The sequence below is a fragment of the Monodelphis domestica genome, chromosome 1 (genome assembly GCF_027887165.1).
Source record: "Monodelphis domestica isolate mMonDom1 chromosome 1, mMonDom1.pri, whole genome shotgun sequence".
Classification (NCBI taxonomy): domain Eukaryota; kingdom Metazoa; phylum Chordata; class Mammalia; order Didelphimorphia; family Didelphidae; genus Monodelphis; species Monodelphis domestica.
The window spans coordinates 146825919-146851760 of record NC_077227.1 but is presented as its reverse complement, the minus strand read 5'-3'; the positions used below and the strand labels follow the sequence as shown (position 1 = coordinate 146851760).

The 25842-nt window shown below is 37.9% G+C and overlaps 2 protein-coding genes across 13 annotated transcripts in view; one reads left to right on the top strand and one right to left on the bottom strand.

Annotated features, from left to right (window-relative positions):
* The window catches only part of MTMR10 (myotubularin related protein 10), a 77312-nt gene extending 72369 nt beyond the window's left edge, over positions 1-4943 (top strand). For both annotated transcript variants that reach the window (XM_007479490.3, XM_056807845.1), the window contains 2 exons: positions 384-566; positions 1371-4943. In XM_007479490.3, coding sequence (XP_007479552.1) covers positions 384-566; positions 1371-1964 — 777 coding nt within the window. In that variant the 3' untranslated portion in view covers positions 1965-4943. The remainder of the gene's footprint in view (positions 1-383; positions 567-1370) is intronic.
* Positions 1-25842, bottom strand: part of FAN1 (FANCD2 and FANCI associated nuclease 1) — a 57715-nt gene that overhangs the window by 6944 nt on the left and 24929 nt on the right. For 4 of the 11 annotated variants that reach the window (XM_007479491.3, XM_056807786.1, XM_056807796.1 and 1 more), the window contains 6 exons: positions 23506-23670; positions 22796-22958; positions 17895-17998; positions 17144-17338; positions 9887-10015; positions 8714-8941 (listed from right to left, as the gene is read on the bottom strand). In XM_007479491.3, the coding sequence (XP_007479553.2) occupies positions 8804-8941; positions 9887-10015; positions 17144-17338; positions 17895-17998; positions 22796-22958; positions 23506-23670 (894 nt within the window). In that variant the 3' untranslated portion in view covers positions 8714-8803. Of the gene's footprint in view, positions 1-8577; positions 8617-8713; positions 8942-9886; positions 10016-17143; positions 17339-17894; positions 17999-22795; positions 22959-23505; positions 23671-25842 lie in introns of those variants that run through there. The other 7 variants (XM_056807803.1, XM_007479493.3, XM_007479494.3 and 4 more) reach the window with 6 other exon arrangements.

The window sequence follows — 25842 nt, the reverse complement described above, 5'->3', positions numbered from 1 at the left end:
TTATGTGGGTTTATTTTGTATCTTGCAACTTTGCTAAAGTTGTTGATTATTTCCAATAGCTTTTTAGTTGATTGTCTAGGATTCTTTAAGTAGATCATCATATCATCTGCAAAGAGTGATAGCTTTTCCTTTTCTAATACCTTCCAATGTAAATCAGATTTATTTTTTGTCTTTTTATTTTCCTATTTCGGTGTTGATTTTGATTTAACAAGTTTACAGTCTGACTACAGAGACAGCTGGGTCTGAAAATAACTTCCATATCAGTATTCAGTTGCATATGTCTATTAAAGTGCAATGTTTTGGGTTTTTTTTTTTTTTGTAATTTGAGGAATGAAAATCCTCACATATTAAGCATAATTTTGTGTTTAATAACTTTTTTCCAGGAATTTGCTATTAGCAAAAATATACAACTCGGTGATGAAAAGGGCTTAAAATTTCCGTCGGTTTGGGACTGGTCTCTTCAATTTGCAGCAAAGGATCGCACCCTTTTTAATAATCCCTTATACATTGGAAAGAGTGCACCATGTGTACAAAATGGGTCAGTGAAATCATTTAAGCGGACAAAGGTAATTATGAAATAAATATTTTTAAAACCAAAGACCTTTAGTATTGCTTCTATGTTTAATTTACTTTAAAACCAAAATTTAAAATGAGATAGCCAAACACGTCTTTTCAAAACACATCCTATAGCTCTGTATGTGGTATGGTAGAAGGGAAGGGAAAGAGAATAAGCATTTATATACCACCTGTTTTGTCAGATTCTATAATACACACTTTACAGATATCTCATTTAATTCTCACAACAACCTGGAAGGTAGGTGGTGCTATTATCCTCATTTTGCAGTTGAGGAAACGAGGCTGACTGAGGATAAATGGCCTGGGATTATGCAACTAGGGAATGTCTGCAGTTGGATTTGAACTCAGGTCTTCATGACTCCAAGACCAACACTCTTTTCCACTGTGCCACCTAGATATCCTAAAAATGAGAACTCAGAATCACAGAGGGGAAATGACTTGCTCAGGGTTCACATTTAGTAACCAGAATTACAAGTTTCAAGCTCAGACCTTTCATATTCTGTTCTCTTCTACTTATGCTACAAGAGTACCCTTTAAAGCTTAAGAGATGTTTTTGAAAACATTAGTTGTGTGTAATAAAGCATAACTATAAAATTCAGTAAATTAAAAAAAATTGAGGGTGTTGACAGTATTCTGAAGGAAGAAAATTAAATGGTTCATAGTTATTTAAAGCTGAAATTCCCTAAAAATTATGTATACTATGCAACTTATTTTAAAACTTACCTGCCTTTGAAATAATTATTGTTTTTGTAAATTAGAAAATAATGGAAATATAAAATCTCTTTCCCATACAGAAAAATTATAGCTCTACATTAAGAGGAATGCCACCTTCCTTTAAGAATGGACTCATCAATGATCAAGATTTGCTTCCAAGGAGAAATTCACTAATATTGAAATTAAAGACTGATATAGAGCAAACTGACAGCCAGAGCACTGATATGGAGCAATATTTTAGAGACTGGTTTTCAAAACCTGTTGACCTGCATGGTGTAATTCTACCCCGCATTTCGGGAATACACATAAAACTGTGGAAACTCTGCTACTTCCGTTGGGTTCCAGAGGCTCAGATTAATAATGGTGGCTTCATTACAGCATTTCATAGAATATCTCTTCTGACAGATGAAATAGATATGCTCAGCAGGAGTCTTCGACAGTACAAGAGCAATTCCTCGCAATCCAGCTATTCAGAACTGGATCAGAGTAGGATGTACTTTAAAGCAAATGGTATAAATGATACATCTGGGACGCCAGAGTTTCTTTCCTCTTCATTTCCGTTTTCACCTATAGGGAACCTTTGCAGAAGAAGCATTTTAGGAACACCATTAAGCAAATTTTTAAATGGTGCCAAAATATGGCTGTCTACTGAGACACTAGCAAATGAGGACTAAAATGTACTTTATGAACATTTGGAAGAAAATGGGAAATCTTTTTCCTCCAAGTTAACATTGCTAACTGTGGCATCTGAAGGTGTAATAATTTTATATATGAGAATAATAGTTGAAATTTGCACAAATATTTAAAAGCAAACCGAATCATGCTTCAATCGCACAATTTTTAAAGCATAAACTTTGATTTTGATTTCCTTTCCCTGTTTTTTTTAGGTCTGGCTCATTTTCAGGTGATCTGAAAGCAGAAATTTCATTTACTACTTTAGGGGATGAATATGATTATGCTAATCAAATTATTATTATTATTTGCTGTATCTATTTTCCAACTGCCAAATGAGGTTTCTCTGATTGCAGTTCAAGGAAGCAAAAACAAATATATGAAACAAAAAAAAATCCAGAACAACCACATGATATTGCCAAAAAGGTTGACAAGAGTAGGAACATAACTTTGAAACTAGGTTTTAGTATTTCTATATTTACATAATTCTCTAGTTACATTATCTCTTAATTGGTTCTGACTAATGCTTATATTAGTGCACTGAGGCCATAATTTATTTTTTTAAATCATCTTGTCAAATAAGGAATCTTTAGAACAAGGTTTTAAAATTTTATGCCCTTCCCTTTACTACACAGGAACTAACTTTAAAATGATATGCACTGTTAATCTTGAAATGTTTGCTGTAGATAATATAATTATAGCCTTAGAAGTGCCTTTAATTGAAATGAACTTTTTAAGATATGTATAACACACAGTGAAATGTAATTTCATTTTTAAATAGGATGTTAAAATCCTAAAGTGTATTGTAAATATCATTTTCCTATTCAGACTCATAAAACAAACTGGAAATTTTGGAAAGCCATTATTTGGGGCCTTTAAACAGCATAGAACTTTTAAGTGCCAGTATGCAGAATGCTTTGTCAGTTAGAATGAACCTTTATTTAGAAAGATCTGAATTTGACAGAAAGGTTTAATTTGGATTTTGGTAAGTCGTTGTCAAAAAATGAAGTGCTTCTTTTTGTGTTATACTGTTTGCTCATGTTTATATAGGGGAAAACTCAAGTCTATACTGTGAAGATTCAAATTTTCGTTTTTCCCTCTCTTGAAGGAATATCTGCTATCTAAAGAAAAGGAAGTATTCATTGTATGTGTCACTGACATTTGATAAATTTAACTAATCTCTTATTAGAAAAATTCAAATCACCTACTCAGATAATGGGTCTAAATAGTCAACAAAGAATAAACTGTTGGGCCTAAAGGACAGAAGTAGAAAAAGTAAGATCTCTCAAATGCTATTCTTATTTTGAGTAGGAAAGGGAGAGAAAAGAACTTGTCTTCTGCTTGCACCTATTTTTGTTAGAAACTTAAACAGAGGATAGGGACAAGTGAAGGAGAATTAAGGAAATAAGGACACAGCAGTGCACTTCATGTTTGGGGATATTTTGTTCAGCCACTTAATTAAACTATTGTAATATGCACATATTCATTGCAATAGCATTAATACCCTTTCCCTTTTAGGAGTGATTTAAACCTTGGCCAAAGACATGTTCAGATTGAAGCTTTAGATAGGAGAGCTCCAATATAGGATCTTGGTTTTGAGTCTTTTTTTTCTACACTTCTTCCCTCTTTCCCCATTCCCCGTTTAAAGGGTTATACTCTTAAAAAGGTAACCAGATTGTTTACAGTTTCTTAAACTGCCAACTTATTTGGGATCTTTAAATTTTTGACTTGATAAAATAACTAGTCAACATATTTCACTTTGAAAAAGTGACTACTGCCCAGGAACAATAAGTTTTTGTGTTTTTCAAGGTTTTCTAAGATTGTGTCATACTTGTATATTTAATGAGTAGCTGTTTCTATTTGATGGATAATTTGCCTTTTTATAAAATTGTTTGAATGGTTATTGATTGCTTCTTGGACTAAAGAGGCAGAGATGTTTTTGTAACTTGTCTTAAGAATTTTGTCTTGTTTATAAATTCAAAGTTTTGCTAGCCTGTTGGATATAAAAATAAGGGTTACTTTTAGTTTATAATGGAAACTTCTTGTTTGTAAACATTTATAATTGCTTATTGATTGAAAATCAATTCTTTGTTCCTCAAAGTGCTATAGATTTCCATCCCATTTATTTCAAGTTTTTTTCTCTTTTTGAAGCTGCTTCATTGTTAATATAGTATGTCGACTGTTATGAATTCAAACATTTGGGCTTAACTAATAGTCTACAGTTGTCTTCCCTTACCCATGCAATTCATCTTTTTGTTAACTTTTGAAAAAAATATAAGTTTTCAAATTAGGTACTATTAATGCTGATTTATAAAAAATAGAAAAATCTTTATAAGCTTATTTTTATAATTTTCTAGTTAAAATCTGCATTGGTTTTCATTGATCTATTATAATAATTATTGTACCATATTGTACACAAAATGAACAACTGCTGAAAATTTACTTCCTTACAGAGTGGGTGAAACAAAACTGCATTGAGGTACTGCTAACAAGAAGTGATGTGATGGCAGAGGTCATGGTAGTGTAAACTGAGCACAACTACAGTACATAGACTGTACCAAAGAAATCTGTAATACTGTAGAATTCTATATTAACATTCCTATTAACAACCTTGTTTTTGCAATAATTGTGCCAATGTGCTTTCAGTGATATAACGTAAAATGTACAGTGCCTGGCCACTTATGCTCAGATGGAAATTTATATTAAAACCAAAAACGTTTGTAATCTTTTATTTAAGTAAAGGATGACTTATACTAATAAACAAACTTTTCCACACATCTTTTAGTTACAATAACTACTCATGGCAGTAAACTCAGTTTTGTAAAAGTTGACATTAAGTAAAATATGAAACCTTTGTGCCTAACAATGACTGTTACTTGAGTTCAGTAGGATTTGGCAGGAATATTAGAAATCTTGTCATTAATAGGTGATGAATGTGAAGGAGATCTTGATTGCTGAATAAAGTTTTTATCTTATCTGCAGCGAGTGATTGTTGTATTCATCAATATACAGTCATCCCTTTGCCACATAGGATACAGTTGAGTGGGGCAAAGACCTGTTTAGCTTGGATGTCTTACATGAGCAAATGTTTTCCTGACATAAAATGATAAATTGCTATTTGTAGCATTCAGTCTTATCTTTAGGCTTTGGATATGATTGATCATTAACATAAAGCATGTGTGCCTATATATTATGACCAAGTCAAAACTTTGTTCTTTAATTAGCAAATATTTTTGAGTACCTACTTTGTGCAAGGGGTTAATTTAAATGAGGTACCTGAAGGCCACAGAAGCTTAATGATTTATCCATGGTCACATAGCTAATTTCAGGGTTGGAACGAATTTTCTAGGTTCTAGATCCCAAACAAAGTTGTTTGTTGTTTTTTAACCAAATCTGAAGTATCCATTTACTGCATAAACATACTGATAATAAATCAGCTAATGTTTTAAAGTCTTTCCCTCAGGGAAGAAAATAGTATCAATTGCTTTTAGAACAATTGAAAACATCCCTATACTTATCAATGAGTTTTTCCAGAAGTAAACATTTCCAAATTTGAAAGTACTTAGAACTGTTTCTAAGAATACTAGCTGATATTTTTAAGCTTTTCTGGATTTCATATGGATTATTTAATTAGTTTGTACATACCTTTGTGAGGTAGGTACTTCAGATTTTATTCTTAGGTTTTTTTTCCCCTTTTGGTCTTCAGGGTTTCTAAGACCAAAGAATGAATTGTTTAAAGATCACCCTACTGACAGTGAACCACTCATTGCCCTTAGCTGGGTCAATCCTTAGAAAGGGAATCCCAGGGCTACACCTTTCTGAGGTCCACTGGTATGTTTAAAAACCCACAGTCACTCTCATACCTTGATGAGAAAATCTCTTTGCTTGGGAAACCGGCTCAGAAATGGTCACAAAGATAGAACCCAAAGCCAGGTTTCTCCTGACTAAATGTCCAATGTTATTCATTAATTTTCCTTTCATTTGTATGCCAAAGAAACAGGCCTTAGAGGGCACTAGTGAGTGGTTTATTATAATCTGGGATACCTAGAGCAGGGCAGACAAGATAGCTTATTTTAAATCTGACAAAGCTGACAAGTGTTCTGGTTCTAACCTAAGCAGTAACTGAATATTTTATTAGTGCTATAAGATTTCCCCATAGCAAGAGATTCATTGTCTACAAACACCTGTGGCTCCTAAGATTGCTCTTAACTATTTCTTAGTAGTGGGAGTGCTGAATTTTTTTAATATCTTCAATGCACTTAGCAGAAATAGAATGGGAAATAGCAGTTAAAATGAACCTTAAATATTACACTTTGGGGAGACACCACTGAACCTTTGCCTTTGAGACCTTGTGGCCTCTTATGTAATTCTAACAGAAGATGTTTGCTATCTTCTTGGCAGGCTGCTGCATTTGGTGAAGCCAAGAGCACATCATCCACATATTTAATTAAGCAACTGTTTAAATTGAATTTTATATGAATCTTGGGGCCAAAATTTGGGCAAACAGGGTAGGGCTTTCCACATATCCTTGTGGCAATTGACATCAGGTCCAATCTTTTCCAATAAAAGCAAATATAGTTCTGGAATCCTCATGCATTGGTATTGAAAAAAAATGCTATGCACAAACCCACTACAGTAAAGTATGTGGCTGTGCTAGGAATAGAGGAAATTATTGTGTTTGGGTTTGCAACCACAGGAAGTCTTTTTATGACATGATTATTTACAGCCCTTAAATCTTGGACAAACCTATATATGACTTTTCCATCTGGGCTTAATTTTGGCTTTTTATCAGGTAAAATAGGTATATCATATTCTGATTTGCATGGAATTATTTTTCCTTGCTCAATGAACTTATTATTACCAGGGTAATTCCCTCAATTCCCTCTTTTGATTAGGGGGTACTGAGAAATTGAAGGAGGTGGGGAATTTTTTTCATCTTAATCTGAACAGGGTCAGCTGATTTAAATAGGCCTACATTGGAAGAAGATGTAGTCCAAAGAGACTCAGGTATATCAGCTGATATTTCAAAAGTAGGAGGCTCTTTCACTTCCTGGCTTTGTGAGAGAATTATAGGGAGCAAATTTAAAGATTTCTCAGATAATTCTAGTGACAGCCATCTGGGGCATATGTTATTGTTTTTAGTTTACATAACAGTAACGGGTCTCTTCCCAACAGATTTGTGGGGGACCCAGGCTTTTTTGTAAATGAATTTTGTGACATTCTGAAAAAAAGCCATGTTCTACTTTCATAAGAAAATAATTTTGATCGCTACTTGTGTTTACTGCATATTGGAGGGTATGATTTTTTTAAATGAACATTTGCATCTGAAGGGGAAATGCAGAAAACTTAAAAGAATTTTAACTACTTGCTATATGATATTCCAACCAGATTTGTAGCTCCATAGTCTGTAGGAACTAATCTCAGCATTGTATGGTTTATATTTTCTGATGAATCGTGAGGGAGAAAAGGGCATATATTTGTCATTCATGAGGAGTTATTTCCTATATGTAAATAAGTATAATTCCTGGATTTGCCAAGTGTGTTGGCAGAAGCCATAGTATAGCTGACAGAAATAGGGATATTGTGCTAAGTATATTTTAATAAGCCAGTGTTGCCGAAATGTAGAAATCCCATAAGAATGTAAGGTATAGAGCAGAAAGATAGGAAGGAACTATTAAGAAAAATTTTAAATGCCAAAGTAGAGTTTATATTTGATCCTGGAGGTAATGGGAGTCCTCATGGTCACTGAGAAAAGGTGCTGTGGTCAGACATACACTTTATCTTATGTTGGAGTCAGGGAGAGACAAGGCAGGGAGAACAGTTAAAAGAAGGCTCTTGCAAATCAAAACCAAGCTGAGCTACTGATGGAAAATGGAGAGTAGCTTGGATTACCAAATGAAATGGTATCTAGGAGGAACTGAGAGGGCCCAAGATAGTGGTGAGTGGGCATTATCTACATGAAAATCAAGCAAATATTAGGGAGCCGGTAGACAAATTGGAAAAGCACCAGGAGAGCCACGCCAAGAAAATTTAGTGAGGAGTGAGTGTCCAGAGTGTTCAACAGTGTCAAATGCTATAGAAAAGTCAAGATTCAGACTTGGCAATGCAGAGATTATGGGTAACTTTGTAGAAAGAAGTTATAATAGAAGGATGAAGGCATAAGCCAAATTGCAACGTATTTAGAAGAGAGAAGAAAAGTGGAACTATTAAATGCAGATGGCTTTCAAATTTAGTCGCAAAGATATAACTACTGGGTGTAGTAAGGTCAGGAAAGAATTTTTTTTAAGGAAAGATGCTTGTACGTAGCAGGTAAGAGGGCAGTGGATATGAAATTTTAAAGAAAAGGTCAGAGGATGAATAAATTTGGAAAAGATTGAATCAAGGGTGCACAAAGGATTGGCTTTGGCAAGAAAAAAGGCCACATCATTCAGGGTCAGTGAAGAAGGAGATAGTAGAGGAAGACAGTCTGAAAGATACAAGATGAGGGGAGGAGGAGCACTTCAGCAAATTCAGTATTCCAACCTTGTTCCATGTAGCATAGAATGTATATGTGTGAGAAAGAGCATGTAAGTCTGTGAGGTGGCTGCTATTGTCTCCGTAACTAACCATACTAACCTTAACTCACTGCCAAATTCTCTGGATCTATGGACGAGTCTAAGAATGGATTGAAAAAAAAGTAAAAACTACTTTGTACATATCCTCTAAAGTGAGTCCTTAAACCTGGTAACAGAAGCAGCCAAAATTAAGCATGTAAGCTGTAGCAGTAACATTTTATTCATTTTTTTAAGAAGAAAAAACAACCAGCAGCAGCAAGTGCAAAACAATCCAAATTCCATAATCTCTAGCTGAGGCATTTGCTCTTTGCTCCAACTGCAACCACATGACAGACTTCTACTTGGGCTCCCAATTGTTGCAGTTCATCCAACCAAATCATCTGCTTGTGGGAAAGACGATCATTGGGCCCTTTAACTTCTACCAACTGGGGAAAGAAATGATTAACGCTTTATGTGAATAAGTGAATATAAGACAACATTTACTGTGCTTTTTAAAATAACCATTCAAAAGGTATACTTTCTTGGCTACATAAATTCATAAAAGTTTATATGATGAAGAAAATACTTCACAAGAACAATTCTTGGTGAGGGGGACAGGGAGCCTCAAAACAGTAGCTTATCCCCAAACAAATATATTGGTGTTTGAAGGAATAATTCTAGGAGAAATTCCCATTATTAGACATATTCCCTGAAAAGATCCAAGAAAGGAAAAGGGGGTGGGGGTGGTCTCAACAAGGATTTGAGGAGGAATGATAACGCATTCTAACTTTGATACAATGAGTTACATGATACAGACAAGCAGAGCAATGGTGATACTGTGTGTGAAAGTGAACATTTTTTAAAAACCAAGCTCTTCACTTTCAAATACGGTTCTCTCTCTCATAAGGAAATGCTCATGTCTCTTTCTTCCTCCACTGCTCCTCAACCAAATACTCTCCCTGCTTTATATTCCCTCATGCAGGTCTTGAATGTCCTCCCAAGAATATGTCTTCATAAAAAGGGTAACCCCTTCCAGTCATGAGCTCCTCTGATCTGCTTATTACCCATGCTTGGTTCTGAGGAATAAATGCCACATACAGCAAACTGAACTCTAACATTCCACCTCAAAATCGTGACTGTAATACCTCCCTTATTGATTTGAAAAAGATGCTATTCATGAAAGTCCCTCAGCTCTCCAAATACATCACACAGCCAAAGTTACCCTGGGAAATACCCTCAGTAACCAAGAAGCCTATGGATTTGCACATTAGAAAGTCAAAAACAAGCTTATATCAGGTGTTAGAATGATCGGTAATTCTCTGAAATTAAAGGTAAAATCAAGAGTGTTAACATCATTAGATACATGACTTTCAAATTCTATCATGGCTCACCTTAAAGAGGTTCTTCTGGGTATTCCATACAACCAGATCCGGGAGCCCCCCCCTGTGATGCCGAAGGTCTGTAGCTAGCCGTCTGCACATGCCACTTAAGAAAGGTCCTCCGAGACAGGACACCAGGTCCTTTAAGGCAAAACATGAATTTCTTTAATTCATTTTGGTGGTTATTTTAAAAAGCATTCCGTACCTGTGCTCTTAGGACAAAATTAAAAGTAGTATATTAACCTGATTCATTGGATCCCAACATGGGAATATTTAAAGGAAAATATGTCAAAGCCTATAATGAAAAGGAAAGCACCATGGAATGTTAAGTGGAAAATGGTATCAGAATAATGAAGTTCTGGGTTCAAGTCTCACTTCCAATACATACTGGCCAGGCAACCCTGGACAAGTCAATGTACCTTTAAGTATCCTCCTGCAACTTTCTAAGACTAACTGAAAGACTTTCATCCGTGAAAGGAGTTTCTTAGGCCAGGGAAATCAGACCCTGAGGGGGAAATCCACTGAAATGCAGAAGCAAGTACAGGTAGCTCTCGGGTTTTTCATAAGAAAAAGATTTGAGGCTAAAAGTCAGATAGTCCTCAAGTCAGTCTGAGAATACCCCAGGAAAAATGGGGTAAGAAAAAATGATGGGTTGAGGACTAGGCTGGGTTATGAACTTGGGAGAATGGGAAAAAGGGAGAAGCCATGAACTAAGGTACTGGGAAGAGGCATGGGTTTGCGGTGGTGGTGGTGGGGTGATAACGAATTCAGTTTGGGACATATTGAGACTGAAATGTCACTGGAAGAACCAGTTTGGAATGTATGGTTGGCAGTCGACGATGCAAGCCTGAGGCTCAGAAAAAAGAACATGGCTGGATACATAGAGATCTGTGAGTCATCAACCTAGAGATGACAATTAAACCCATTGCAGAGATTCCTGCTGTGTCACACAGGTTTCAAACTGCGTTTACATGCTAGTGTGCAAATAGAAATTTGCTAGACCTGAACTACATTTACCCAGCATCCTTTTAAGTTATGTCCTCATTTTACATACTTGGAAGATAAACTTGCCCGAGACCCACGCTGCTGCGGGGCTCCTCTTGAGCTTAGGTTTTTGGCAAAATGCAGCAGGTGTAGGTCTCTCTGGCTCTGTTCTGCTCACTTGCCTCAATTTATTATTATGAAATCCTATATAATAAATACTTTGAATATTTATTCATTTTTAATTCTCACACTAGTCTTAACATCATATGATGTCAGACAACTAACTTTACCTCATGTAATTCTTGCTCACTATTTTTTAATTTTTATTCAGACCCGCTGTAAGTTTGACACAAAGTCACCTCGAACTTTGTAGTATACATAATTTTGTTTCCCTGTAGCAGTAATGAAATTGTAAGTGGTCTACAAGGCAAAAAATAAAAATCTATAGAATTGAAAAACTTAAGAAATTTATGTAGGAGGTTCATGGCAGCTTAGAGAAAGCTAAAGTCCAGATCTCCTGAAACCCTTCCTTACCGATCTCAAACCGAATGCTCCTAGGGCACTGAAATTCAAAACGATCAACAGCATAGACCCCGGGAGTCCTCCTCCTGGACCTGGACCTGGATCAAAAGGTAAGGCCCCTCCCCAAAAGCCAGAACCCGAGACCACTCCGACCTAAGGGGTAGGCAGAATGAAGGTCCTAGGACCCATCCCCCCCAACCCAGAGCGCCGACTCCAAGTCCGAGGCAGCAGAGGCAACCTCAGAGCCCCACGGCCTGCTATTTTGAAGGCCACTTCCTGAAAACAACCTAACCCAGTCAAGGGGGCACCCAGACAGCAGGAAAACAGAGAGAGACGGGGGAGCTCCTAACCCCCTGGGAGGAGCCCTCAGAGCTCCAAGAAGCTGCGGCCCCTCCCCCTCAGAGAGCAGGGTCTTCTGAAACAACAGCAACCCTCAGGACTGGCAAAAGAGCCTCGGGAGCCAGCTATTCTGAAGGCCACATCCTGAAAACAACCTAACCCAGTCAAGGGGGCACCCAGACAGCAGGGAAACAGAGGGGGGGGGGGGGACTTGTAACCCCCTGGCTGGATCCCTCCATCCAAGCCTCAGGTCACTGCCTCAGGGCACACTCAATTCAACCCAGGGAAAGCTAATCTTCTTATCAGGAGCCCTCCCCAGAGCTCCAGGAAGCCGCAGCCCCTCCCCCTCAGAGAGCAGGGTCTTTGGAAACAACAGTAACGGGCAGGGCTGGCAAAAGGACCCCAGGGCCGGCTATTCTGAAGGCCGCACCCTGAAAACAACCTGACCCAGTCGCGGGGGCACCCAAACAGCAGGGAAACAGAGAGAGGTGGGGGAGCTTGTAACCCCCTGGCTGGAACCTTCCATCCAAATCTCAGTTCAACCCAGGGAAAGCTAATCTTCTTATCAGGAGCCCTCACCCTGAGCTCAGGGAAGCCTCGGCCCCTCACCCTCAGAGAGCAGGATCTTCAGAAACAACAGTAACCCCCAGGGCTGACAAAAGGAGATAAGAAGGAGAGGAAGAGAGTTTTTACTTAAACCTTACTCTCAGGGAAATCAACTCTGAGAGGGAAAAACATCCAGATCCATTGGGATCTTGAATTCTATCTTACCCAACAAGAGTAGGGAGAAGGGAAAACCAAGGGGGGAGGGGGGGAGGGAAAACAAAAGGGGAGGGAAAGAGAGGGGGGGAAGGGGAAGGAACAAAAAGGGAGGGACTAAAAAGGGAAACATCAAGGGAGGGGACAAGGGGGACCGATTTAAAGTAAATCACTGGACTAAAAGGTAGAGCTGAAGAAGAAAAGGTTAGAACCAGGGAAGGATATCAAAATGCCAGGGAGTCCACAAATGACAGTCATAACTTTGAACATGAATGGGATGAACTCACCCATAAAACGTAGACGAATAGCAGAATGGATTAGAATCCAAAACCCTACCATATGTTGTCTTCAAGAAACGCACATGAGGCGGGTTGACACCCGCAAGGTCAGAATTAAAGGATGGAGTAAGACCTTCTGGGCCTCAACTGACAGAAAGAAGGCAGGAGTGGTAATCATGATATCTGATAAAGCCAAAGCAAAAATAGACCTGATTAAAAGGGGTAGGGAAGGTAATTATATTTTGTTAAAAGGGACTTTAGATAATGAGGAAATATCACTAATCAACATGTATGCACCAAATAATATAGCACCCAAATTTCTAATGGAGAAACTAGGAGAATTGAAGGAAGAAATAGACAGTAAAACCATATTAGTGGGAGATTTGAACCAACCATTATCAAATTTAGATAAATCAAATCAAAAAATAAATAAGAAAGAGGTAAAAGAAGTGAATGAAATCTAAGAAAAATTAGAATTAATAGACATATGGAGAAAAATAAATAGGGACAAAAAGGAATACACCTTCTTCTCAGCACCACATGGCACATTCACAAAGATTGACCATACACTAGGTCACAAAAACATGGCATACAAATACAGAAAAGCAGAAATAATAAATGCAGCCTTTTCAGATCACAAGGCAATAAAAATAACGATCAGTAATGGTACGTGGAAAACCAAATCAAAAACTAATTGGAAATTAAACAATATGATACTCCAAAATCGTTTAGTTAGAGAAGAAATCATAGAAACAATTAATAATTTCATTGAGGAAAATGACAATGGCGAGACATCCTTTCAAACCTTTTGGGATGCAGCCAAAGCAGTAATCAGAGGTAAATTCATATCCCTGAGTGCATATATTAACAAACTAGGGAGAGCAGAGATCAATGAATTGGAAATGCAAATAAAAAAACTTGAGAATGAACAAATTAAAAACCCCCAGCAGAAAACCAAACTAGAGATCCTAAAAATTAAGGGAGAAATGAATAAAATAGAAAGTGATAGAACTATTGCACTAATAAACAAGACCAGAACCTGGTACTTTGAAAAAACAGACAAAATAGACAAAGTACCGGTCAATCTAATTAAAACAAGGAAAGAAGAAAGGCAAATTAACAGCATCAAGGATGAAAAGGGGGACCTCACCTCCAATGAAGAGGAAATTAAGGCAATTATTAAAAACTACTTTGCCCAACTATATGGCAATAAATATACCAACCTAGGTGATATGGATGAATATTTACAAAAATATAAATTGCCTAGACTAACAGAAGAGGAAATAGATTTCTCAAATAATCCCATATCAGAAAAAGAAATCCAACAAGCCATCAAAGAACTTCCTAAGAAAAAATCCCCAGGGTCTGATGGATTCACCAGTGAATTCTATCAAACATTCAGAGAACAGTTAATCCCAATACTATACAAACTATTTGACATAATAAGCAAAGAGGGAGTTCTACCAAACTCCTTTTATGACACAAACATGGTACTGATTCCAAAACCAGGCAGGTCAAAAACAAAGAAAGAAAACTATAGACCAATCTCCCTAATGAATATAGATGCAAAAATTTAAATAGGATACTAGCAAAAAGACTCCAGCAAGTGATCAGAAGGGTCATCCATCATGATCAAGTAGAATTTATACCAGGGATGCAGGGCTGGTTCAATATTAGGAACACCATCCACATAACCGACCACATCAACAAGCAAACCAACAAGAACCACATGATTATCTCAATAGACACAGAAAAAGCCTTTGATAAAATACAACACCCATTCCTATTAAAAACACTAGAAAGCATTGGAATAGAAGGGTCATTCCTAAAAATAATAAACAGTATATATCTAAAACCATCAACTAATATCATCTGCAATGGGGATAAACTAGATGCATTCCCAATAAGATCAGGAGTGAAACAAGGATGCCCATTATCACCTCTACTATTTGACATTGTACTAGAAACACTAGCAGTAGCAATTAGAGAAGAAAAAGAAATTGAAGGCATCAAAATAGGCACAGAGGAGACCAAGTTATCACTCTTTGCAGATGACATGATGGTCTACTTAAAGAATCCTAGAGATTCAACCAAAAAGCTAATTGAAATAATCAACAACTTTAGCAAAGTTGCAGGATACAAAATAAACCCACATAAGTCATCAGCATTTCTATATATATCCAACACAGCTCAGCAGCAAATACTAGAAAGAGAAATCCCATTCAAAATCACCTTAGACAAAATAAAATACCTAGGAATCTACCTCCCAAGACAAACACAGGAACTATATGAACACAACTACAAAACACTCGCCACACAACTAAAACTAGACTTGAGCAATTGGAAAAACATTAACTGCTCATGGGTAAGACGAGCCAATATAGTAAAAATGACCATCCTACCCAAACTTATCTATCTATTTAGTGCTATATCCATTCAACTCCCAAAATATTTCTTTACTGATTTAGAAAAAACCATAACAAAATTCATCTGGAATAACAAAAGATCAAGGCTATCCAGGAAAATAATGAAAAAAAAAACACATATGATGGGGGCCTTGCAGTCCCTGACCTTAAACTATATTACAAAGCAGCAGTCATCAAAACATTTGGTACTGGCTAAGAAACAGAAAGGAAGATCAGTGGAATAGACTGGGGGAAAGCGACCTCAGCAAGACAGTATACAATAAACCCAAAGATCCCAGCTTTTGGGACAAAAATCCACTATTTGATAAAAACTGCTGGGGAAATTGGAAGACAGTGTGGGAGAGACTAGGAATAGATCAACACCTCACACCCTACACCAAGATAAATTCAAAATGGGTGAGTGACTTAAACATAAAGAAGGAAACCATAAGTAAATTGGGTAAACACAGAATAGTATACATGTCAGACTTTTGGGAGGGGAAAGACTTTAAAACCAAGCAAGACATAGAAAGAATCACAAAATGTAAAATAAATAATTTTGACTACATCAATTTAAAAAGCTTTTGCACAAACAAAACCAATGTAACTAAAATCAGAAGGGAAACAACAAATTGGGAAAAAATCTTCATAGAAACCTCTGACAAAGGTTTAATTACTCAAATTTATAAAGAGCTAAATCAATTGTATGAAAAATGAAGCCATTCTCCAATTGAGAAATGGGCAAGGGACATGGATAGGCAGTTCTCAGATAAAGAAATCAAAACTATTAATAAGCACATGAAGAAGTGTTCTAAATCTCTTATAATCAGAGAGATGCAAATCAAAACAACTCTGAGGTATCACCTCACACCAAGCAGACTGGCTAGCATGATAGCAAAGGAAAGTAATGACTGCTGGAGGGGATGTGGCAAAGTAGGGACATTAATTCATTGCTGGTGGAGCTGTGAACTGATCCAACCATTCTGGAGGCTAATTTGGAACTATGCACAAAGGGCGACAAAAGAATATCTACCCTTTGATCCAGCCATAGTACTGCTGGGTCTGTACCCCAAAGAGATAATGGACACAAAGACTTGTACAAAAATATTCATAGCTGCGCTCTTTGTGGTGGCCCAAAACTGGAAAACGAGGGGATGCCCATCAATTGGGGAATGGCTAAACACATTGTGGTATATGTTGGTGATGGAATACTATTGTGCTAAAAGGAATAATAAAGTGGAGGAATTCCATGGAGACTGGAACGACCTCCAGGAAGTGATGCAGAGCGAGAGGAGCAGAACCAGGAGAACATTGTATACAGAGACTGATACACTGTGGTATAATCGAACATAATGGACTTCTCCATTAGTGGCGGTGTAATGTCCCTGAACAATCTTCAGGGATCCAGCAGAAAAAACACTATTCATAAGCAAAGGATAAACTGTGGGAATAGAAACACTGAGGAAAAGCAACTGCCTGACTACAGCGGTTGAGGGGACATGACAGAGGAGAGACTCTAAAGGAAACTCTAATGCAAATATTATCAACAAAGCAATGGGTTTGAATCAAGAACAGATGTGACACCCAGTGGAATCACATGTTGGCTATGGGGGTTTGGGGGGGAGGAAAAGAAAATGATCTTTGTCTTTAATGAATAATGCTTAGAAATGATCAAATAAAATATTATTTAAAAAATTTATGTAAAAAAATATAAATCCTACTTAAATGCAGCTAAATCATGATTATATGGAATTACACATGAAATGCCAATTAATAGCAAATAATTGAATCAAAGGTATTAGTGTATATACCAAGCCTCATCTAAAGTTGAGACCCCCCAGAGGTTCAAATGTTTCAAAAAGTATACAATAACATGTAGGGAATTCAGTAATCTTGGAAGTACTAAAGGACAAAGCCAGTTCTCAAAACCAGTATCTGAACCAATTCATGGTAGGATGGCAGACACTTCACTTCCTCTTCACCTGTGCTTGCTGAAGAGAAGAGAACCTGTCCCAGGTGACTCCGGATGCTACTTCACCCTCGTGAGCATTCCACACATCTGCAATCCACTCTTTCAGAGTCTCAGGAGAAGCTTCATGAATCTTCTGGAGTTTAGACTCAATAGCATTGCGTCTATTTTCATAGAAGCTGTCAGTATACAAATCCAATGGGAATGCCTACACAGAAATGTAAATAGGCTCTGTAATATGGTATCTAACTGAAATTATATTAGAGAAAAAATTTTTAAGTGTCCTGTTTCTATTTATTAAGAATATTTTTCCATTGTTACATGATTAACTGCCACGTTTTTAAAGATCAATTTAAATAAAATGCTATTCACAGCTAAATCTTTTTTCTAAAAAGGTGGTAGATGCATCCATAGCAGATAAATGTGTAAAAGCAATTTTTTTATGGCTGATATAAACTCAAAAGGTTATATATTTTTAGGCTAAATAATGAGAGTTTACTAGATACTCATAAGGCATATTATGAATTCATAAGATGGAACATTCATTTACTAATATTTATCAGTATAAGTATATGGTACAAAATAATATGGTATAATACATAGTGATGGCATATAGTATAAAAATGATTTTAGACTATTAAAATTTAAATTCCTATTAATATATGAAACTAAATAGCAAAAAAATTACTAAAAAGAATTGCTTATTTAAAGAATGATTAGAAATATATATATGTATATATATATACATGTATTCATATAAATACCTGATAAGAATTTCTAAAAACATCTGGTATCCCATCCATAAAAATGATGTCCCACAAGAGAAGGCTATACAATGTAATAAATGTGGAACCTTCTCCATGAATACCTAGGGAAAAAATCATATAAATATTCTGATTGTTGCAAAATGGAAACTGGCTGGCAAAATTTCATTTCTTCCACTAACTTCCTCTAACAAAATCTCTAAACAGAAGCACTTAACCAAAAGCTTAGTTTTCAAGTTAGTAACAGAAATTTGTTTAAGGACCATCACATAGTAAAAAATGCATCATGTATTGGTATTGCCATTTCTTTATGTCAGGGAGCCTGGTTTAGAATGGCAAAATTCTATTCCCAGGATAATTAAAAATCTTTATTTCCCCCAGAAATTATAAACTTACTCCTTTTACACATTTCAAAGACCTAATGGAAATATCTGGAAGAAGTGTCTGTAAGTAACATACTGAAACTCTGAACAGTGACAATAAGGCAGAGCAAAGACACGGTCTAAATAGGCAGAATTTGATCCCTAGTCAGTGGAGAGTGGAGAGAAGAGGAAGGAAGACATAGAAATGGCCAGAAGCTGGCTTCCCATCACCCTGGATAGTAGTTAAGGATATTTACTATTTGTTTGCAGATTAGAGGCAAGTATGTGCTAACTGCAAATTGAATACACCTAAGCAAGCGGCTGGCCCCAGACAATCCATGAACATTTATTATGGACTCTACTAGGTGACAGGTGCTGTGTTCTGCTCTGAAGACACAAAAAGAAAGAAAGGCAAAACACAGGCCCTCCCTAAAGGAGCTCCGAGTCTGATGTGGGAGAGAACGAGCAAATATAGATGTACCAACAAGCTATATGCGAGATAAACGGAAGTAGCGGAGAGAAGGCTTTAGAATTCGGAGAGCTTGGGGAGTGCTTCTTCTAGAAGACAGAAAGGACTCCGCTGGGACGTGAAGAAAGCCGAGGAAGCCACTGGGTGGAGAGGAGGAGGGAGAGCATCGGGTCCAGGCACAGAGGACGGCCACAGAATGCCCGGTGAAGAGAGGAAGCGTCACGCTCCTGGAACTGTCGGGAGGTTTGGAATGTTTCTGGTCACGCACACCTGCCAGCAGGTTGCAAAGGTGGTGACGGCATCTGGGGAGAGAACGGTGGGCGACCAGCCTGTGCCACGGGGGAAGGGGATGGCAGGCTGGAGGGAGTAAGAGAGGGAGACTCAGGATGATACCTACATTGTGAGCCTGAGGGACCGCGAGTCTGATGCAGTAGAGGGAAGAGGGGGAGGGATTAGGGGAAAGACCATGCGTTCGTTTTTCGATAGGTGGAGTTTGAGGGAGAAGGAGCAGGCTTTTTTTAATGGAGTTTCTGAAACAGATGTCGTCTGATGACAGCAGAAGAGTGACCACTTGTTCTGCTCCAAACCAAGAGTAGCAAAGACCTGGACACATCCATCCACTGGCTACGGTGCATGTAGAAGGGAAAATAGTAGGACAAATGCTGCCTAGAATCTGCTTTAAGTTAAGCCTTCTCTTTCCAGGGACCAAGGTGGTAGAGGAGACAGTGTGGCTCCAGAGACTAGGGGGAACCATATTAATGGAGGCTCAAGCCAATGGCAGGAGGGAATTATCCCAATTCCTTAGGTGTATATCTAGAAACCCAGGAGCAGATGTAGCCCTGCTCTAGACAAGAGACACATTTGTAAGAAGAGAAACTGGGACAGAAATTCTTAGAGCTACATGGGCTGGGTTGGTGAGGGAAGATAAATGTAAAGCCCTATTGTATTCCGGGGGACCCACTGGAAAGGCTCTCTACTTGGGACTTTCATTACTGAATGCTCTGGGATGCACAAGAAAAATGGGAACTTTTTCCCTCTTTCTTTTAAGATGCAATGTTCAATTTGGGGATGTAAATCCTTTAAAGTCAGACCAATTCTTTTAAGCCAGTTTTTGCCTGTATGAATGGTTATTATGTACCGATACTACTGCAATCCAAAATGTACACTCGGTTAACATGAGGAGTTTTTGGATTTTGCACCCTTAAAACATTGTAACTAACAGTTACACTGCCCAGAGCATACTAAGATAGCTCATAAATGTTCTTAGTATTTCCTTTTACTTTGTGACCTGCTTGCCTTTATTTGTTATATGAGTCCAGACAGCTTGTCTGAGATCCTTTTGGAAATCAGCTCCATAATGTTTGCCTTCTGGCACAGAAATCCCAAGCATTCCGAGCGCTTAATCCCTTTTCCTCAGAGCCTCACCCCGGTTCAGGGCTTACTTGATATTATATTTAACCTATTTGTCCTGGGTTGGGTCTGGAATTCCAGTAAATGTCCCTGCAATGGCAGGTGTCCAGGGAAAATTCCAGAGGCCTCTGGGAATAGAGACCCAGAGGAAATCAGCCTGTAGCTCAAAGGGGATTATCTATGGTACAGAGACAGAGAGAAATTCCCATGTGCCTCTTGTAGAAAAGAATATCTTTAAAAAATCTACAGACCCCATTTGAATGGCCTTACGTGTTGATGAGATCAAAAAAGAATTTTTGCCAAGGACAATTTGGTGAGGAGTAAGATACGGTCAGTTCTAGGTCCCAGATCCCCACAGAGAGTTCTATATGATCTGGAAAATTCTGGACGGACTAAGTTTTCCTTTTTGAAATTGGAAGCATTATTTTCTTTTCCTTTATAAATTAATCAATGATTAAACCTAAGATGTTGGGTGGGAGTAGGGTGGTTGCTCAGAGAAGCCCCTTTAGTAGGAAAGGAAGAAGGCAAAGTACCCCAGAACCCCTAGAATTCAGAGCCATTTCTGTTGTAGCACTCAGCAACTGCCTGAGCCCAGAAGAGAGAGAGGCTCCCTTCCCAGGAAAGGGAAAAGTAAAGGACCCAGATGGGGGGACCAGCCAAATCAGTCCAGTTTCTGACATGAAGGGTCAGAGCTGACTTCCAGTCCACTTAAGGTTCTTAGTCTCTGTAGTAAGAAGTCCACATGTCCAAGGAACATTGTAAAGGACCTTTGACAAAGAGGGCTTGGTTTTCCTTTCTTTTCCTTTTTATCTAATGTACTGTTTGTTTGGTTGGGGAAGGCCTTCTTTGCAAGCAATAAGATGGGGTAAATAATAGTTACACGTAAGCAAAACTAAGAATACAAAAGAAATTGAGGATGAACAAAGCACCAAATAGAGATCCTAGCTAATCCCACCTTATTAAAGAAACTAGACTGGCTGTAAAAGAACTACCAAAGGGAAAAAAGAAACTGGTCCCAAGGAGTTCAAAGGAGAACCCTAGCAAATTTTTAAAGAACTAATACCTCTACTAAAGAGATTATTCTTTAAAATTGAGAAAAAAATACTAAACTCCTTTTATGAGACAATATAGTCCCAATTCTTAAACAGGGAAAGATTAAGCACAGAAAGAAAATGATAGGCATCTCAGACTGGATGTCCTATAGACAATTTAAACTCAACATGTCCAAAACTAAACTCAGTTCTTTCCCCCAAACTCTCACTTCCAAACTCTCCTATTCCTATCAAAAAATACCACCATCTAATGAATAGAGCAGAAGGCCTAGAGTCAGGAAGTCCTGGGTTCAAATCTGGCCTCAGACACTTCCTAGGTGTGTGACCCTGGACAAGTCAATTAACCCCTACTTTTACAATTAACCCCTAGGCCTTCACCATTCTTCTGTCTTAGAATCAATACCAAGTCAGAAGGTATGGGTTTTTAAAAAAAAAAAAGGACCACCATCTCTTCTGTCACCCGGGCTTAAGACCCAGTGTCAACCTTTATTCCCGCTTCTCTCTCCCCTCCCCTCCCCTCCCCTCCCAATATCCAATTAGTAGTCAAGTCCTGTTGTTTCTATCTCTGTAACATTTCTTGTGTCCACTGCCTTCTCTGTTCTCACGCAGTAACCACCCTGCCGCAGGTGCTCATCACTATTGTATTGGACTACTGCAATAGCCTGCTGATTAGTTTCCCTGACCCAAAGACCTTCCACAAATACACAAGTGGACAAGTGATAGGAACAAACAGTTCTCAAAACAAGAATTGTAAACTATCATCAACCACATGGAAGAATGTTCCAAATTATTAATGGGAAATGCAGATTGAAATAATTCTGGTGTTTCATTTCACAGCAAGCAAGTTGGTAAACTGGACAAAAGCCACAGCTAATACTTAGAAAGATTGTGGAAAGTCACCTTCATACATTAATTTTTTTTTAAACCCTTACCTTCCGTGTTGGATTCAATACAGTGTATTGGCTCCAAGGCAGAAGAGGGGTAAGGGCTAGGCAATGGGGGTCAAGTGACTTGCCCAGGGTCACACAGCTGGGAAGTGTCTGAGGGCACATTTGAACCCAGCACCTCCCGTCTCTGGGACTGGCTCTCAATCCACTGAGCCACCCAGCTGCCCCTTCATACATTATTGATGGATCTATGAATTTAATCTAACCATATTGGAAAGCAAATCTGGAACTATGCAAACAACAGGACTACAATTTCTAGACGCTTTGGTGCAGAGGTGTCCAAGGAAGTCACCGATAATGTGCAAGCCTCCACCCGAGTACTTACAGAAGCACTTCTCATAACAAATGGAAGTAGATGCCAATTCACAGGCAAAGCGAACTTGAGACAGAAAGCAATCTATACAAGAACCAGAACAATGTAAAGGGAGGAAGGAACATCTGACTCCCAGCGTTGTAAAACCATACAGGGCAGGCTTGACCTCAAAGAAGAGCTATGAGAAGAAACCATCCCTTGCTGCTTCGTAGAGGTGGGAGTCCATGAGTGTGGCACATTGCAGAGCATGTCACACTTTTTAATGTGCTAAGTGGATACAGGGGAAATGGAAGTGATATAAAAACAGAAGACATTTCATAAAGCATTTTTTAAAGTTATTTAGATTACCTTTGTCAAAGCCATTTTGCCTGTAATAGGCTAAAGCCAGCTCCTCAACAGAACACATGACTGTGGTCACAGTACACTCATCTCCTTTTGTATCGGTGTCCTCCATCAGAAACACAGACTTTCCCATTCCACTTTGTGGGCACATTTTCCCTTTTATAGTCACCTGAACGATATTAAAACAGATATCAGAACATATTACTTATTTTAACACAATTTTTCATGCAGGAACAAAATACTCTTACTTCATATGGATACATTTTCAGTAGATAATTCAAGTATATGGCTGATAACGGGCCAACAAAAAGAAATGTAGACTTTATACTGTTATTCCCCCATCTCTACCTCCTCCCACCCCCCACAGCATGTGACTGCCGGAATTTACTTCTTAGGAAACAACTCAGGATGAAAAACAACAAAATGCCACTGGAGGAGTCTTTCCTCAGATGGTATCAAGAAAACCCCAAGGATAAGAACTTTTATTCACTTGAAAGAAAGAAAAAAAGAAAAACACTGTTTGTATGTTTGGAGTCAATTACCACTCATAAAGAGAGGAACATGAAAAAGAAACAATTTGTTCAAAATGTAAACACAAAATTTCTAATACCGAAAGAGACCAAAAAAAGATTGTTCTTAAATTGCTGGCTCTATAAAAGAGACAAAGTACTGTCAGTTCATCTTAACTATGTGGGAACCAAAGAAAATTCACTCACATGGGTAACATCTTTAATAGTCATAACTGGCATTTTATGGAAAAGGTAGCTGAATTTTTTACAGCTTGGAGAATCTTTCAGTCGAATTGCTCGTTGGTAAAGAGAAAAACGATGTCCCGTTCTTACATGTGGATCCAGCAACCCTTCTGTGATACACTGAATAGCCTAGGACACAACAAAATCACACCTGAGAATCTTAAACATGCCAGACTTTTGTTTCGTTCAGTGGGGTGCTGTGACTTACTCTGCTTTAAAAATTATCAAAATAAACACTTCAAAAATTAGAGCTGAGGTATTGAACTTTGCTTTAGTCAGTTCTGAAACACTTCTGATAGTCCTCATAGTGAATGTATGATTATATGAACTATTAACTACATGATGCTAGTTGCCTCTGATATCCAGTTACAAAGCACAATAAATACTGTCTCCTAATCTTTTTTAAAACCTTACCTTCCATCTTAGAATCAATACTGTGTATTGGTTCAAGGGCAGAAGAGCAGTAGAGTCTAAGCAGTGGAGGTTAAGTGACTTGCCCAAGTCCCACAGCTAGAAAGTGTCTGAATCCAGATTTGAACCCAGGACCCCCTATCTCTAGGCCTGACTCTCAATCCACTGACAGACCTAGCTACCTTCTGACTATTAAGTCTTTATAAAGATCTTTGGAATCACAGAAACCACAATGCGAAATAAGCACTAAATCACAGATTTATTTTATAAATCACAGATATTTTATAAATAAGGAAACTGAGGCCCAGAGTTTGTCTAAGGTTATAGAAATAGGCAGTAAGAAAGCCAGGACTAAAAACTGGAGTTTGGCCAGGTTTTCTTTGAAATGTTCTTCCTACTTTAAAAATAACAAAGAAACAAACAAAAAATTACAATAGCTTCTATAGGGTCAAGTATTGAGGGATAAAATATGATTAAACATTATATACCATGACAGCCACAAATCAGAGTGGGTCAGTGATATAGAATTATAATTTTTCTTTTTAAACTTTCAGCATTATTATTTTTAAAAGCACAGGTTAAACACAACATGAAGTAGCGTACTTACTTGAGTTTGTAGTCAATTCTTTATTATAAAACACTATCTAGTTGTTATTCCTTCACTACAGTGGAAAGGAAAGAGTAAAAATATTCAAGGATTGTCAAATAAGTCTATGAGGAAAGGCTTTAGGAATGAGCAACCCTGGGAATTCTCTGATATAAATCTATATACTAATTCTAAGCTCACAGGTAAATAAAGACAACAAAGTCAAAAGACTTTCTAGTGCATCTTTGCTGTTTCATTCTAATTAACAAAGCATGGATGTAATAAAATAGATAAAAAATGAAACACCACATCCATATGCTTTTAAAGAGGAAAATGACTTTTGTTCACTTGAAACACTTGAAGCTATTTTTTGGTTTTCACAGTAGGAAAAAAAAAGCAATATTTCCACATTCCATAGTTACTGTTTTTCACCCTGAAGTCATCATAATTCGCTTAATGTGCCAATTGAAAAACAAAAGCCCAAAGAGGATCAGACTCAACCATTCAACACAAATGCAAGACTGGAATGAAGATGGGGGTGAAACCAACAACTGGACACACAAAGAGCTACTGTTCCATTCGTATGTGCTTAATAGCCCTTTGATTCCCCACACTGCCCTCTGATGATGTCAGCCGACAAAACCACTTTCTACCTCAAAGCTCTGCCACTCCACTAATCACGGTCCTGGCCAGGAACAGGTGAACCAGTCCAATGGTCTGACGTTAATCATTCAATAAGTTATCTAATTATATAACAAAGTACTGTGGAGAGTTTCACACTTTGTTTTTTTAATCATTGGCTAACTTTATAAGAAAAGGGGAGAAACAAGCAATACCACATTTTGTCATTCTCCACTCAGAGCAGTGCACAGAGCAATGACCCAGGAATAAGGAAGAAAAGTCAGTCTCAGAAACTTCTTAATTGTGCGACCCTGGGCAAATCACTTAACCTCTCTCTGCCTCAGTTTCCTCAACTGTAAATGGAAATAATAATGATACCTACCTCCCAGGGTGGTTTAGAAAATCAAATAAGATAAGTTTAGAGCACTTAGCGCAGTGCCTAGCACAGAGTACTCTTACTAAATGCTGTTTCCCTCCCCCTCGGGATCTCTCACGGGTAGCATCTGCCCCAGTCCTGTCCCTCCCAACCCACCCCTACTCAAGTTCCCTGTTTTTGTGAACAGCGAGGTCAGTCTTCCAATACAGGGGCAAAGCCTGGGTATCTTCTTGGGCATTTTCCTGCTCCTTGTTCCCTAAGTCTTGTTGATTAAGTGTCCAAAATATACAAAAGGCCTTCTCATGGG